The sequence below is a fragment of the Marmota flaviventris genome, chromosome 9, assembly GCF_047511675.1.
Source record: "Marmota flaviventris isolate mMarFla1 chromosome 9, mMarFla1.hap1, whole genome shotgun sequence".
NCBI classification, from domain to species: domain Eukaryota; kingdom Metazoa; phylum Chordata; class Mammalia; order Rodentia; family Sciuridae; genus Marmota; species Marmota flaviventris.
This window is the reverse complement of record NC_092506.1, coordinates 13,950,371-13,967,615: the sequence shown is the minus strand read 5'-3', so window position 1 is coordinate 13,967,615 and position 17,245 is coordinate 13,950,371. Positions and strand designations below refer to the sequence as shown.

Sequence of the window (17,245 nt, the reverse complement as noted above, 5' to 3'; positions counted from 1 at the left end):
TGGGTACTGAAGTGGGACAAATTATACTCCATGCAATTATGATTTTATCCAAATGAAACCCATTACTATGTGTAACTATAATGCACCAAAAAAAAAAAAAAAAAAAAAAACATAAAAGTGGAGTGATAAAGACATTTCCAGACAAACAAGAGCTTTGATAATTTATAACCATCAGATCTGTTCCACAAAAAACTGCTTAAAGAAATTCTTCAAGCTAAAAGAAAGGGATGTTAATAAGTAAGAAGAAATTATTAGATGGTCTAAAACTTACTAGGAACATATCATAATGATCCCCACTAATATGTGTAATTAGAATGCATCAATAAAACATGTAAAAAGAAATTTATTTCTACAAAAGAAAAACTCACTAGAAAGATTCAGAATGATCTAATAGTTTAAACACCATATATAAACATGCATATCTTAAGAATGAAGTTTAAAGAACAAAATTAAAAATAATAAAACCCCATGATTATATTTATAGAAGACAACATAGGAAGAGGTAGAACAGGGCGTCAAAAATTCAAAATGTGAGTAATGGAGCACAAATGTGAAGCTTTCATTTTATTTTATTTAAAAAAATTAAATTTATTTATTTTTTAAAATATATTTTTAGTTGGACACATTACCTTTATTTTATTTATGTATTTTTATGTGGTGCTGAGGACTGAACCCAGCACCTTGCACATGTCAGGCAAGTGCTCTACCGCTGAGCTACAAACCTCATTAATAAAGGCTTTTATTAGTAATTTTAATTTTTTTCTTCTTTTTATGTCTAATGATAAATTTCTATTATTTCAAAATACTTTGTGTATCAAAAGATATTTAATGTAAGCCTCATGGTGGGAAAATCTATGATAGACACATCAAAAATAAAAAGCCAGCAATCAAAATATTCTTAGAGAAAATCACTGAATCACAAAGAAAAATTATAATCACAGTGAAAAATCACCTCAGCCAGGTTCAAATAGTTACTTTCAAAAAACATTAAGGATAACAAATACTGCTGGGGCTATGGAGAGAAGGCAACCCTTGCACACAACTGGTGAAACATAAATTAACACTGCCATCATAGAAAACAGTATGGAAGTGTTATGCTCGAATTCGGAACCCCCAAAAGACCACCAGAGACTAAGATCCATGTAAGCAACAAAGAAGTGTTTATTGTGAGCTAGCTCGGTCCTCCACACACACACACACACAGCAACTGATGACGCTGAGAGGCCCCGAACCCAGGGTTTGCAGCAGTTTTATACACTCTTTGGGGAAGGCAGGGACCCCACATACATCATAGCATCTCTTAGCAAATCATCACACACCGCGGGAAAATCAAATAACAACTCTAAAACATAATTAGCACATTCACTGGCGGGAACAAGTTGGGTAGGGGTGATTGGTTACTACAAGAGGGGGATTCATTTGAACTGATTGGTTTAGGCCATGAGGGGAGTAGTGCTGAACTACATGGTTTCCCAACACGTTATCAACCACCATAAACTACTGGGAGGGTCATCTGGCATCCCAGGTATTTTCCTGTCTCAAGCTGATTGGTGGCTGCTAGGGGGTTGCTATGGGTCCCCACCTAGCCTGACTGAGTCAGGGACACCTGGCACAGCAGATCTCTCCTATTATTTGTAGATAAGCAACTCAGCAGGGTGGGAATGTGCCTAGGAGTGCTCTGTGGGTCTTTCCAAGGACAAGGGTCATGCCCCCTTCCTTGGATAGGGTTTGCTCTGAGGTAGAGGCTGGTTTTTCAGAAGTTTCTCAAAAAATTTTAAAATAGAACTGTCCTATGATTCAACAATCTCACTTTCATGTGTGTGTACAAATGAAATACAATCCAAATGTTAAAGAGTCCTCTTCTCTCTTTTGTTTATTGCAGTACAACTCACCACAACCAAGGAATGAAAATTACTTAATGTCCATCCACTGATGACTGGATAAAGTAAATGGATACATACACAATAAACTTCTATTTTTCTATAGGAAAGAATGACATCCTGTGATTAGTAATAACACCATTGGAAATGGAGATCATGATGTTAAGTGAAACAAATCACACAGAAAGAAGTTACAATGATGTCACTCATAGGTGGAATTTAAAAACAAATCTCATAGAAATTGATGGTAGTATTGTGTTTATCAGAGGCTGTGGAGAGTAGAGAGAGAGGGGTACTATGTAATAATTAGGAGAAATAACTTCTGGTGCTCAATTGCGTAGTAGGATTAGTCTGGATTATGACCAAGTGATGTGTATATATTTTTAACAGTTACAAGACAGATTTGAGTTTTTCCCATAAAGAAATGATTAACGTTTGAGAAGGTAGATACGTTTACCATAATTTGAATATTACACAAAAATACACATGTATCAAAACATCACAGGGTACCCCACTACTATGTAGGACTCCAGAGAGTCCTACACACATTCACCTCTTGTCTTTGGACTGGCAGTAGGGTGACATCAGACTTTCAAGTCCTCACTGCCATGGCAACCCTGGGTTATCTTGGCCCATGCTGACTAGTTCTAATTGCATTCTTAATCATACATTCTTAGAGATTTTATTGTTAAGAGAAACTATCCTTACCTTTCAGAATCTGATCTATGAAAGTGTCACAAAATTTTCTCCCTTCAAAGCAACTTGGGTTTCTCATCAATGTTATTTCCTGCCTGTTATTTCCTTGCAGATAACAGGTAGTTTGGTGAGGAATGTGGCATATCTTGTCCACTTACACCAGGCAGGGACTGTAGGCAATTTGCTTTTAGGCAAAGATAGCACTTGGGGGTCAGCACTGTAGTACCATTTTATAGAATTATTCTCTCAACCTTGTGTTCCCACCATCTTCAAGTTTATTGTCATAATCAGGAGCAGAAATCAGATCACAAAGATTGAGAAAACTTGCAGTTTGGCTGGAAAACTGTGAGTAAACCTGGGAGGAAGGAATGTGTGGTTGGTTGTTAAAGACTTTACATCCACTAAGGAAACACTAAAGACTTTGCCAAGAGACAGTAGAAAAGATGCCTTGAGGGTACTTCAGGAATTAGCATCTCAGGCTCAAAGGCATAAAAGTAAAAATTCCTTTGAGAAGAGACACCAGTGGGACACCCTGCCTGCACAGAGGGGTGAAGGGAGTTGTTTCACTATGCCCAGCCACCCAGGCACTCAGAGGCTGATGCAGCCATGATCCTTGGAGCTTGACTACTGCTCCAGATGGAGACAGAACTTGGCATGTGTAAGGATGGCTTTAGGCCTTAGTCTAAGCAACTCCATTTTAAAATAAACCTGCAGTCTCACCAGGTAAACCCACAGAGCCCTCCAGTATGTCATCAGGCATTGCCTGATAAAAGCAAGTCACTTTCCACAAACCTGGTAAGAGTCAGGGTAAAGTCACAGGTCATTTGTCATAACCCTGATAAGAGTCAGAAGTGTGATATCGGTTTAGAAATCACCAAAGCACATGTCCTGACTCTAAGACGTAAGATGTCACTAAGAAACCTGGTAACAGCCGATAGGGACCCAGGGGAAGAGCAAAAGCTCCCCAAATTTAGTATAAATGATGGAGCAAATGAACAGACATTCAGCCAGCCAACACTGATGCACACACGTCGGAGAGCCTGACGAGGACCTGGACTGACATCCCAACTCTTCTCATCATCTGCCTGATCCTCTGCCTTGTCCTCACCACTCTCAAACTCTACAGCAGCCTCTTGACCCTGGTGAGGACAGCGATGTCTCCTTATGACCATTCCTCAGCCAGCTGTCAACTCCACCCCAGGAGAAGCCTCTGTTGGTTCTTGACCTGACCGCTGTGGTCTGAGTGAGTGTGCATCTGCTGGACTTAAGATCTAAGACTCGAGATTCTAGATCTGGCACTTAAGCTTGGCACGCAGAGGGAATGTCTGTAAAAGGTCTGTCATGATTGAGTGTGTTTGCAGGGCTTAGAGTTAACTTAGAATTGATTATGTCTATCGCAGTGCCCAGCATTAAGGATTGTCATTTCCTTGATTAGGAACCTATAGAGTGAAATTGTTTGAGTGATTTTGAGTGAATAAAGCATTGGAAAGGGCACTAGGGCATGAGCATTCGTTATCTCTCCCCTCAACAGCAGATGTCGCACTTTTGCCTGTGGCGACAGCGTGGTACAGGTTCTGCAAGACTGAAGGATGCTGGAGTTAGGGGGTCATGGAGGTTTCCACCAAGCTTTCAAAGGAAAGCCTTGAAGGCCAGGCAAAATGCTGCAGCATCAGAGTCCCTGCAGGCTGCCCCTGAAAGTGCAATGTGATAGGGAGCCTACATCATGGGAACAAATCTTTACTCCTCACACTTCAGATAGAGCCTTAATATCCAGAGTATACAAAGAACTCAAAAAATTAGACAATAAGATAACAAATAACCCAATCAACAAATGGGCCAAGGACCTGAACAGACACTTCTCAGAGGAGGACATACAATCAGTCAACAAGTACATGAAAAATGCTCACCATCTCTAGCAGTCAGAGAAATGCAAATCAAAACCACCCTAAGATACCATCTCACTCCAGTAAGATTGGCAGCCATTATGAAGTCAAACAACAAGTGCTGGCGAGGGTGTGGGGAAAAGGGTATACTTGTACATTGCTGGTGGGACTGCAAATTGGTGCAGCCAATTTGGAAAGCAGTATGGAGATTTCTTGGAAAGCTGGGAATGGAACCACCATTTGACCCAGCTATTCCCCTTCTCGGTCTATTCCCTAAAGACCTAAAAAGAGCATGCTACAGGGACACTGCTACATCGATGTTCATAGCAGCACAATTCACAATACCAAGACTGTGGAACCAACATAGATGCCCTTCAATAGATGAATGGATAAAAAATGTGGCATTTATACACAATGGAGTATTACTCTGCATTAAAAAATGACAAAATCATAGAATTTGCAGGGAAACGGATGGCATTAGAGCAGATTATGCTAAGTGAAGCTAGCCAATCCCTAAAAAACAAATGCCAAATGTCTTCTTTGATATAAGGAGAGTAACTAAGAACAGAGTAGGGACGAAGAGCATGAGAAGAAGATTAACATTAAACAGGGATGAGAGGTGGGAGGGAAAGGGAGAGAGAAGGGAAATTTCATGGAAATGGAAGGAGACCCTCATGGTTATACAAAATTTCATACAAGAGGAAGTGAGGGGAAAGGGGAAAATAATACAAGGGGGAGAAATGATTGACAGTAGAGGGGGTAGAGAGAGAAGAGGGGAGGGGAGGGGAGGGGAGGGGAGATAGTAGAGGATAGGAAAGGCAGCAGAATACAACAGACACTAGTATGGCAATATGTAAATCAATGGATGTGAAACTGATGTGATTCTGCAATTTGTATATGGGGTAAAAATGGGAGTTCATAACCCACTTGAATCAAAGTGTGAAATATGATATATCAAGAACTATGTAATGTTTTGAACAACCAACAATAAAAAATAAAAAAATAAATAAATGTTAGGTATCCCCCAAAAGCTCATGTGTGAGACAATGCAAGAAAGTTTAGAGGTGAAATGATTGGGTTATGAGAGCCTTAACCTAATCAGTGAATTAATCTCCTAATAGGTATTAACTGAGTGTTAATTAAAGGCAAAAAGGAATGGCTTGCGAAGAGGATCTTTGGGAGATGGTATGCTTTAGGGATAGATATTTTGTACTTGGAGAAAGGAACATTCTCTGCTTCCTGGTGAGATGTTACCAGTTGCTTTTCTCTGCCACACACTTCTGCCATGGTGTTCTGCTTCCCCTTGAACTCCAAAGAATGGAGTCAGCCATCTATGGACTAACACCTCTGAAATGCTGAACCCCAAATAAACTTTTCTTCCTCTAATTGTCAGGTCTTTTAGTCACAGCCGTGAAAAAGCTGACTTAAACAATCTGTTTGACAAATTAATTTCTCCTGTAAAAATTTAAAAAAAGAAAGCCTCAAATATAAACAAGAAGATAGGAAAATAAACCAACAGAAGATATTCTAAATAACCGGAATAAAATTACCAAAATTATGGGAATAGGTCTTTAATATCAACAACAACTTTGAATGTAAACAAACTGAATTCCCCAATTAAAAGATGGTGTAATGTGATAGATATCATTATCCAAAGTACATGTATGAAGACATAAATTGGTGTCAACATACTTTGTATACAACCAGAGATATGAAAAATTGTGATGTATATATATAATAAGAATTGTAATGCAAAAAAAGAGATGCAACCTTGATAAATTAATAAAAAAAATGTGCCTCAACAACATACTGCCTACAGGAAGCTTATTTTATCGATAAAGATGCACACATTGATTGTGAAGAGATTACAAAAGATGTTCCATGAAAATGGAAACCAAAAGTGAGAAGTGGTTATTATTTATATCAGATAAAATAGACTTTAAGTAATAAACAATAAACAGACAAGGTCACTAAATAATGATCAAAGGGTCACTGCAAGAAAATGTTATAAATATTGTAGATTTATATTCAGCTAATTTTGGAGTATCTAATTTCATTTAGCAAATATTATTAAATATAAAGGGAGAGATAAGCAATAATACAATACTAGTAAGGGGCTTTAACACTACACTTTCATCAACAGAATGATCATTCAGACAAAAAAAGATCAACAAAGTAACAAAGAAACACCAGTGTTAACCTGAACTATACCATACGCTAGACTGAATGAACTTAACAGAAATTTATAGAATATTCTTTTCTAACAATAGCAGAATACATATTCTCCTCATCAGCACACAGAACATCTCTAGAAAAGACTTATATGAAGCCACAAAAATTGAAACAAATGGGAATGGAAACACAGTACAGACAAACTTATGGGATATAGCAAAAATACTTTTATAAGTGTATGGTAGTAAGCACCTACATTACAATGTAACTTATACAACATTATACTTAGAAAACCTAATGCTATATCTAGAGGAACTAGAAAATCAAGCAAACAAACTCAAACTTACTGGAAGGAAATAAAGACAAACAACAGCAAAACCAACAACAAAGGCACAAACAAAAAAAATCAATGAAATAAAGAGGCATTTTTCAAAGTTAAACAAAGTTGACAAAACTTTAATTAGGTTAACCCAGTAGAAAAGAGAACATTACAACTGACATTGAATGAATGTCATCTGAGGGTCTGAATGAGTGTATTCCATCTGAATGAAATCCAAAATAAAAAAGAGAACATTACAACTGACATTACAGAAATATAAAACATGATTATTGATATTATGCCAATAAATTGGAAATTCTAGTAGAAATGGATCAATTCATGGATACCTATAACTAGGAAAGACATAGAAAACCTAAACAGTTCAAGAATCAGTCATGAGATTAAATCTTTAATAAAATGCTTACCCAAAATGAAAAGCACAGGACTGGATGACTTTGATGATAGTTTCTATTAGACTTTTCAAGAAGAAATAACATCAATTCTCAAACTATTCCAAATATTGAAAAAGAGGAAACTTTCATTCAATGAAGCCAGCCTTATCCTGTTGCCCAAACCAGATGTTAACATCACAACAACCAAAAAGAAAACTATAGACCAGTATGCCTAATGAACAATGATGAAAAAATTCTCAAATACTAGCAAATCCAATGGCAAAAGAATTGTTCAGTCTGAACAAAGGGGATTTATCCCAGGAATACAATGGTGGGTCAAGAGATGTAAATAAGAAATGTGACACATCGTGTCAACAGGGTGAGAGTAAAACATCATGTCATCATCTCACTAGATGCAGAAAAAACATTTGATAAAATCCAGTATCATTTGTGATAAAAATTCTATAGTTGGGAATAGAAGGAACATACATGAACATAATAAAGGCTTTAACACATCATACTAAATGGGAAAAGCTGCAAGTATTTTTCTCTAAATCTGGAAAAAGACAAAGGATGTCCACATTCACCACTCTTACTCAACATAGTTCTAGAAGTCATAGAGAAATTAGGCAAGAGAAAAAAATAAGGCATGCATTTACGAACAGAGGAAGTAAAATTATTCCTGAAGATGTCATGATTCTATGTATGTAGAAAAACTTGAAGGGTCCATCAAAACACTATTAGAATTGATAAATTATGTAGTGAAGTAACAGGATACATAATAGCAGGCTTCATTGTGACTTATTCATGTATGCACATAATTTGCTTCATTCATTCCACAGTACTTCCTTTACCTCTCCCTTCCTCCTTCTCCCCATCCCCTTCCTCTACTCAACTACTCCCCATTTTACATATACATTTCATTACATTTCTCTTTTTGGCATCTAAAATTTTTGTATTTGTACTGTTTTTAAATAGTGTTTACAATAATGTGACCCAACAGGAAAAGATATCAAATGAATTTCTCAAAAATTAGTGTGATTCTTTGGACTCTTATTGGCCAATTTTCAGCCATTTGATATTTGAAAATTTATTTTCTCTGTTATCTCTATTCCTCTTTCTGGATTTCATAAAATGATATGTTGAAATTGTTCAATTTGCTCTACCTCAAAATTACTTTCCATTTTCTTTTCTTGTGCTCTCTAAGCTGCATTTTCAATATTTTAAAATTCTAACCTCTATATTCAAGTTCTAATTATGAATTTAATTTTGATTCATCTAATATTCATTCTATTCACTTAAAGGACTTTGTAAATTGTTATTATATCTTTTATTTCCAAGTTTTCTCAATGGTTTCCTTTTCACATTTTGTGTTACTTATTATTAAATATTTTTCTTTCATTTATGTCTGCCTTTTAATTAACACATAATAACTGCACATACCTATGGGGTATAGATTCTGTTTTAACATGTTACATTATGCAATTACCAAATCAGGATGTTTAGCATATTCATAATCTTAAACATTAATCATTTCTTTGCAGTGAGAAAATTCACAGTCTTCTCTTTTAGGTATTTTGAAATACATGACTATAAATCACCATTCTATGTGACATAGTTCCCCCTATCCAACTGTCACTTTGGGCTCACTAACCAACATTTCTCTATATCACTCTTCTTCTACTCTTTCAGTTTCTGGTAAATACAATTCTACTCTGCTCTGAGATCTGTTTTTATTATTTTTTAAAATATTTCATAGATGGGGGCCGGGGTTGTGGCTCAGTGGTAGAGCGCTTGCCTAGCATCCATGAGGCACTGGGTTCAATCCCGGAAACCACATAAAAATAAACAAATAAAATAAAGGTATTGTGTGCATCTACTATATATACTCTTTTAGCAATAATTCCAAATGCATTATTACAAGCTATAGTCTTCATGTTGTTCATTATAACATGTGTATACATATGAAATACATAGTCATGTATGTATTTCAAAATACCTAAAAGAGAAGAATTATATATATATATATATATATATATATATATATATATATATATATATTTGATTCCATCATATGGTACCTGGTATCTTTCACTTAATATTTTGTCCTCAAGTTTCCCTCATGGTGCTTAAAATGACAGGACCTCAGTCTTTTTGATTGCTGAATAGTATTCTAGTGTGTACATCCAGTCATGCTCCACAGAATAACATTTTAGTAGATGACAGATTGAAGAGATGATGGTGGCCCAGTAAGGTTATAATGGATCTGGAAAGTGCTTATTGTGTGGTGATATAGCTTTTATAACATTTTAGTGCAAAATATTACTACTTGGTGATGCTGGTCTAAACAAAACTACTGTTCCTCCAGTCATATAAAAGTAGAGCACATACAATTATGTACAGAACATGATACTTGACAATGATAATAAATGACTGTTACTAGATTATATATTTACCATATTTTAATCATCACTTTAGAGTGTTTTCCTTGAAATTATTAAAATAAATTGCTAGCTGTAAAATGGCATGCCCTGTTATGACAGCATGAGCCTCAAAATCTGTTTACTGTGTCTCCTAATTTCACTTATAAGCCACATCAAGTAGTTCATGTAGACCATCCGGGGTTTTGTATGTACTCCAGGATAGTCACACAATGATCAAATCACCTAATGACATATGTCTCAGAAAGCTCCCTTGTCCTTAAGTGATACATGACTGTGTATCACATTTACATAATCTATTCATCTGTTAATGGACACTTGTTGACCCCACAAAGTGACCACCTATGAGATGGGAGAAAATATTTTAAAAAACCACACAACTGACAAAGTGGAGTGTACTAAATAGAATATACAAGAAATTCAAGCAACTCAATAGCAAAAACAAAAACCAACAAACAAACAAAAACAATCAAAAAACCCACCACAAACTAAAAAACAAAAACAAAAACTAATAAGAAATAAGCAACAGACCTGAATAGGCACCTCTCAAAAAAATGACATAAATGGCCAACAGGCATAAGAAAAAAATGCTTAGCATTGCTAATCATTAGGGAAAAATGCTCATCAAAATCACAGTGAGAGATCACCTCACTCCACTAAGTACTGCTATTACCAGAAGATTAATAAATAGTGCTGCAGAGAAAGTAGACACTTGTACAGTGTTGGGGATGTAAATTTGTACAGCCATATGAAGGAAATATAGAAGTTCCTTAAATAATTGAAAGTAGAACTACTATGTGAACAAGCAATTCCCCTACTGGGTTGGTTGTTTTAATCAGCTTTTCCCTGCTGTGACCAAAAGACCTGATGAACAGTTGTAGAAGAGAAAAGGTTTATTTTGTGGCTCCCAGCTTCAGAGGTATGAGTCCATAGGTGGCTAACTCCATTCCCCCTGGGGCTCCAGGTGAGGCACTACATCATAGGGGAAGACTGTGGTGGAGGAAAGCAGTTGGGAGCAGGGCACCAGGAAGGAGAGAGAGAGAGAGAGAGAGAGAGAGAGAGAGAGAGAGAGAGAGAGCGAGCTCTGCTCAATAAAGACAAACTACATACTCCAAAGGCATGTCCCCTCAACCCCTCCTCCAGCCATACCCTACCTGCCTATAGTTACCACCAAGTTCATCCCTAGCAAGGGATTGATGCACTAATTAGGTTAAACTTCTTATAAGGCAATCATTTCATCTCTTAATCTTTCTTGCATTGTCTCACACATGAGCTTTTGCGGGAGACCTAATATTGAAACTATAACATGGGCATATACTCAAAGAACTAAATCAGTTTGTTGAGGAAATACCTGCACTCCATGTTTATTGCAGGACCATTTCCAGCTCATGAATGAGATTAGAACCCATAAATGATGGCGTAAAACACACGAGCTTCACCATCCTTCCAGATGTTATAGGTTGAATTAATTAACTTCCCACAGATCAAAGTATGAAGTAATGAAATGCTATAAATAGAATATAATAGTAATAAATAAAATATAAGACACAAAAACATTTTTAAGAGGCTGATGTAGGGTTTTGAGTGTGAGAGAGTGTGAGACAAAGAGAAATAGAGTGAAAAATTGAGAGAAGATTTGGAAGGCAAATGTCTCGGATTCACGGAAGACTCCAGGAGACCATTCACACTGAGTGCACTATAAAGGGCGTCCTTATCTAGTAACTTACCTGGGTGTACAGTCAAGTTTCACTGATTAGCCACTTAGATGGAAATAGCCTTGAGAACACTACTGCCCTTCTTTGAATCTCAGGTTCGTGCTCTGTGAAACCCCAGTTTACACAATGCCCAAGGTACTTATATAACAGCACTGTAAAAATTAAAGTTAAACATATATAGATCCCTATTGACACAATGCCTGGAACAACAGATGTCTTTAGCGTTTGTTTCCCTCCTAGTCTTGATGTTTGGACTTTGCACACATGCCAAGTTTTAGAATTAATAATTACTTTATAGAAAGTATGTGATATACATGTACTAAGAATTATTTAAAAAAAAATTATTTAAAAAAAAAAAAATTGCGTAGTTGTAACACACAAGGCACACCTTGAATCACCTGGATCTAATTCACTCATTTTAGCAAAGCATATCAAGCTCCACCCCTGTTCCAGGAACTGTTACTGTTTTTACAGAGAGAGGAAGTGACCCCTTAGAGGTTATGTGGGTAGCGACAGAAGCTCTCCAAATCAGCATTAAGTAGTGAGTGCTATCATCAAAATAAACATGAAGTGCTATTAAATCACCATGAACATGCTTGTGAAGTTTTCACTGAGGCAAAACAGATGAAAATATATATCTGATGATAGCTAGTTCATACAATAGCGAATTTCTGCATTCTGTTGACAGAGGAGTGGCTAATGTATTGCCTATTCACAAGATTCTTTGTAAGGGTAATGACAAGCAGACCCCAAGATGTCTTAGCCATTTTTCTGAGCTTCACACAGTTTCTTTTTTTCTATATAACAGACTTACAGAGGTAAGGGTATAATTTTAGGAACTTAACTTGAATGTGTTCAACTTAAAAAAATGACTCATTTCCTGAATAAGATTTGAGAGGAATGAATTCAGGTATTGCACATCTTGTATCACTAAAATCAATACCCTAAAATCTATTTTGCCTCTAACAAAATTTTCATGAATGCACTCTTGACCTCCTTGTTCCTGAGGCTGTAGACCACAGGGTTCAGCATGGGGATGACCATAGTGTAGAACACAGATGCAAACTTGTCACTGTCCATGGAGTGACTGGAGCTGGGCTGTAAGTACATGAAGATAATCGTCCCATAGAAAATGGAGACTGCAGTGAAGTGGGAGGCACAGGTGGATATAGCTTTCCTGTGTCCTGTACCTGAGTGCATCTTTAAGATGGTGACAAAAATGAATATGTAGGATATCCATATAACTAGGAGAGCAAAAATGATATTAAAACTCACAACATAAACAAGAACCAGCTCACTAACGTGCCTATCAGAGCAAGAGAGAACCATGACTGCTGGAATATCACAGAAAAAATGGTGGACCACATTGGACTTGCAGAAGGTGAGACTGAAAGTATCCCCAATGTGGATGGAGGAATTCAGAAAACCACAGACATACGAGCCTATGGTCAGACATGCACACACACGTATTGTCATGGTGGTGGTGTAGTGCAGGGGCTTGCACACTGCTGCATAGCGATCATAAGCCATTGAGGCCAGCAGGTAATTTTCTACAGTAGCAAAGGCTACAAAAAAGAACATCTGAGCAGCACAAGCACCATAGGAGATGACCTTGTCTCCTAGAAGGAGCCCAGCCATGACCGTGGGAGTGACAGCTGAAGAGTAACAAAAGTCCACCAGAGACAGGTTACCCAGGAAAAAGTACATGGGAGTGTGGAGACGGGAGTCCAGGAGAATCAACAGGATCATCCCCAGGTTCCCAAACAGAGTGATGGTGTAGATGAGGAGGAAGGTCACAAAGAGGGGAAGCTGAAGACTTGGGTCATTGGTCAGTCCCAGCAGGATGAACTCTGTTACTTCTGTCCTGTTCTCCATCAATGTTATCTGGGAATCACTGGATGCTCTGTAAACATGAGGAAAAAAAGGAACAAAAGACCAGAAAAATTAAATCAAAATCAGAAAAACTCAAGTTCTTCTTGAGTTCTTAACAAAAAAAAAAAGTATGAGCTTGGAAACCAAATTCCATGCATTCAATGTACATGAGGTACATACTGCTGAATTTGACAACTCTGAATGGATCATCTACCCAATATAAAAAGTTCGTAATTTGTAAATTGAGCTCAGAATATTTGGTAACAATGCATGGGCTTACCTGATGAATGGATCTGCTAACTCAATTCTGAGCTTAGGAAATGTGGACGCTTCCATGTTGCCCAACAGCCAGGAGCTGCTGTGGACCCTGGATGTGAATTCACTATTTCCTCTTAGTATTATAAGTTTGGTTGACTGCTACTTTTATATAAATTACGAGGCACAAGAGTTTGACTTATTTATTATATGTACTCAAGTATTAATGGGAAATCTCTGCTCTGGTCCCAGGCCAACCTTAAGGTCATGCTGAGTCTAGACTGAATTTCAACCAAACAGAAATTCACTCAATAACCATTTTTCCTTGTCTTCTTTGGTTCAAACTCAGATTTTGGGTTTTCACAGGATACTGAGTGAGTCATTAGATGGTGAATTCTTCTTGTTGATTATCTACTTCCTTGTCATCAGGGTCAAACAAATAAACAAACATAAAAACCAGAAGAGTGAAATAAATCATCCTTTAAACTACATAAGGGATCTAGTTAAATTAACAGTCTCTGAACTGCAATTTAACCTTTCCCCCACAATCTCAGGCTTGTATCACCAGCACACTGACACTTGCTGAAACCATAAGCTTCTGACTCCATGGAGGAAGGTTTAACTCTTAAATCAGCATAGCTCCTCTCCATGCCTAGTAGATGTGGTGGGATAACCAACCGGGGTGGCGGGAGCATGTTCAACCTGCAGGAGCAAATCTGAGATATGGGAAACAGAGAGCTTTGGTTCTTGGAAGAGGTGCGTGTTAGTCCTACCATGAACCAGAGGAGTCCCTGATCCTAACCCCACGCCCTTGTACATTATGTCCACCTGCCAAATTAAGACAGTAATGAGAGCTGCTAACATAAGATAATTAATACACAGAAGACAAAAAATTGCTCGTGTAAGCGAAGGCAGATGAGTGCTGTTATCACGTTATTTTTTAGTGTAACAGTGGTCCTTGCACCTTCTCAGTATAGTCCTCATTGCACTAAGGCTTATTTAAAAAAAAAAAAAGTTTTATTCTCTCTTCTCCCCACTCCCTAACAAGATTAGGGGGACAGTGTTATCTTTTCTTCCCTTAATAAATTGCCCTTAAACATACCCACTACAGGAAGGAAATGCCTGCTGAGGATCTGGGAAGTATCTCCCAAATTAACAAGTGAATCCTAAGGGACCCTCCAGGACCCCCTGGGATCCCCTACCACAGCACACCTGGAGGAGTTCTTTTAAAACCACCCTGTCCCTCCTGATGGGGAGAGTCAGATCCTTTGTGATAGGAGTCCCCAGTGTTTCTCCTTTGTGAGCAAAGCAATAAACCTTTTTTTACTTTTTTCTCAAAAAAATTGTGTCCTCACTTTTAAATAGGCATTAATTGGCATCAGGGACAGGGATGGAGATTTCGGTTACATTCGGATGGGCTAAGTTTTGTTGGTTTGAAGGTAGAGGCAGTCATGTAGGGTTTCAGTCCTGGGTATCTGTAGTCTTGAGGGCTTTTCCTAAATTTGCCTTTTTTTCCCCACAAACTAGGTCCACCAAGGATTTCCGAGTTCTCTGGTGTTTATCTCCTTGCTTCAAGTACAGGACTGCTGCCCCTGAAATTCCATGAGGCATTCTTTATATAAAAATTTTTTCCTTAATATCCACATTTTAATTTGAATAAAAGACTCCAATTTTTTTCTTTCTTTTTATTGTTTGGGTATAATTTCTGTTTATTCACGTTTATGGCTTGTTATACTTCCTCAATGGGATTATTCAAAAACTAACACAATGGACTGGGGCTGTGGCTCAGTGGTCGAGCACTTACCTAGCATATGGGAGACACTGGGTTCAATCCTCAGCACCACATAAAAGTAAATAAATAAAATAAAGGTAGTGTGTACATCCACCACACACACACACACACACACACACACACACTAACAAACTGAGATCAGACTGTCTGAAATTTAATTTTTTTAGATTTAGAAAACAGGTTTATTATTTAAAGTAGGAAGCAAAGAATTTATTCATTTTTACTGCTAAGAAGTGGGTATCTCCCTTAGAATTGAGTCTGTGTCGACATCACAGTGACCAGGATTTGAAGTTCCCACGTTTTGGTTTGTCTTATCTCACAGATTTGCTTTGGTGGCCTTTTCCCTTTTTCTGAAATATTTTATGTGAATCTGTTACTACACAGTAACAATATTTTAAATGTCCTTAATTGTTTTGTTGTTTGTTTGTTTTGAGCCTGGGTTTTGCCATGTTGTCCAGACTGGTCTCAAACTCCTGGGCTCCTGAGTTCCAGTGATCCTCCTGTCTCCACCTCCAGGAGGCTGGGACAACAGGGATGTGTCCCCACACACACACACCTGTAGAAGTATTTTAATTAGAATTGAACCCTTTGGAAGAATACCCCATTCCAAACTATTATTCCTACCATCTTTCTGCTAAAGTTTAACAAGTTCAGTTTATGAGCCTACCCCACGAACACATTATATTGGCTAATGTTTAACACGCATGATCGAGATTAGTAAATAAAAGTTTTATACCCAACTGCAAGGGCTTTCTATATGTGTGTGTGTGTAAGGTAGGTAGTATTATTATTTATCATTAAGTAAGTTGAGGATTTAAGAAGTTATCTCATCCTCTAAAATAGTACAGCTAGTATGAGAAAGACTTACAAATCGAGTTTTAAGTCTATCTTCAACATAACAAAAGAATGTCGCCTTTGGTCACATCATTGTCAACAATCTCATAGAGATAGAGCAAAATACATTTGAGATTTTTGGAGAAAGGTTAAAATGCAATTCAGAGATTCTTAATTCATTAGGGTCTTTTTGTAGTTTAAGAAGATCATTTCACAATTATGGAATTTTTTTCTTTATTTGGTTTGGCTTAGCTCTTTGGTTTTTATCTCTGATGTTAGATGAATATGTAATAAAAAGGCAAAATCACCAGCTCATCAGAATGTCATGCCTTATTTTTGTTCACGTGTCTAGAGAGAATTCCTAGCCCCCTTATGACAGTCATACAAAAGATTTTTCTCAGGTTTTTAGAAAAAGTTGAAGCCACCTATTTCTCTTTTTAAATCATCTCAGTAAACCTTTTCCTACTTCTGCATCAATCACAGACTAAAGTACACAGAACACACAGGCTTACCTTCTTGCTGGGGGTGAAAGAGCGGTCCACCCAGGAGGTCAGTCTGATCATACAGTCAGCCTTGGAGTACCTCATACCTTCTCTTAGAGGATCTCTCTCAGGTAGCCATCAGTTTCCATGTTGTCTAAGGCGTGGGAAAAAAAAGAGAAAAGAATATTAGCATGGAAATCAGGAAAGAGCATTGATATGGATCATGTTCTGAATTTACTTAATTTAATACTTTGTTTCATGGAAAAATCTCTTATCTCCTCATTTGCAAAATAAACATGATAAAATTATTTCTATCATATAATTCATAGAATGTGTCAACAGCAGAGGTCTACAAGACATCCTGTGAGAGGTTATCATTTAAAAGTCAGTCAATATAATTTTCGCCATTAAGTGTCTGCCTGACTGTGGGGGAAGACTCACAGCTGATCCTCAGGTCAGAAGAAGGTCTGAATGTGCTCACAGTGATTGTCCTTTACATGAGTAAACAGTGA

The 17,245-nt window shown here is 37.3% G+C and overlaps 1 protein-coding gene across 1 annotated transcript; it reads right to left on the bottom strand.

Moving 5' to 3' along the window:
* Positions 1–12,449: 12,449 nt before the first annotated feature.
* LOC114099979 (olfactory receptor 5B3-like) lies at positions 12,450–13,376 on the bottom strand. The gene has a single exon (XM_027944556.2). It carries the CDS (start codon positions 13,371–13,373, stop codon positions 12,450–12,452), a length of 924 nt encoding a protein of 307 aa, XP_027800357.2. The 5' UTR covers positions 13,374–13,376.
* Between the last annotated feature and the right edge of the window lie 3,869 nt (positions 13,377–17,245).

Coding starts and splice junctions, on each gene's coding strand:
- LOC114099979 (XM_027944556.2), bottom strand. CDS start 13,373: ATGGAGAACAGGACAGAAGTAACAGAGTTCATCCTGCTGGGACTGACC.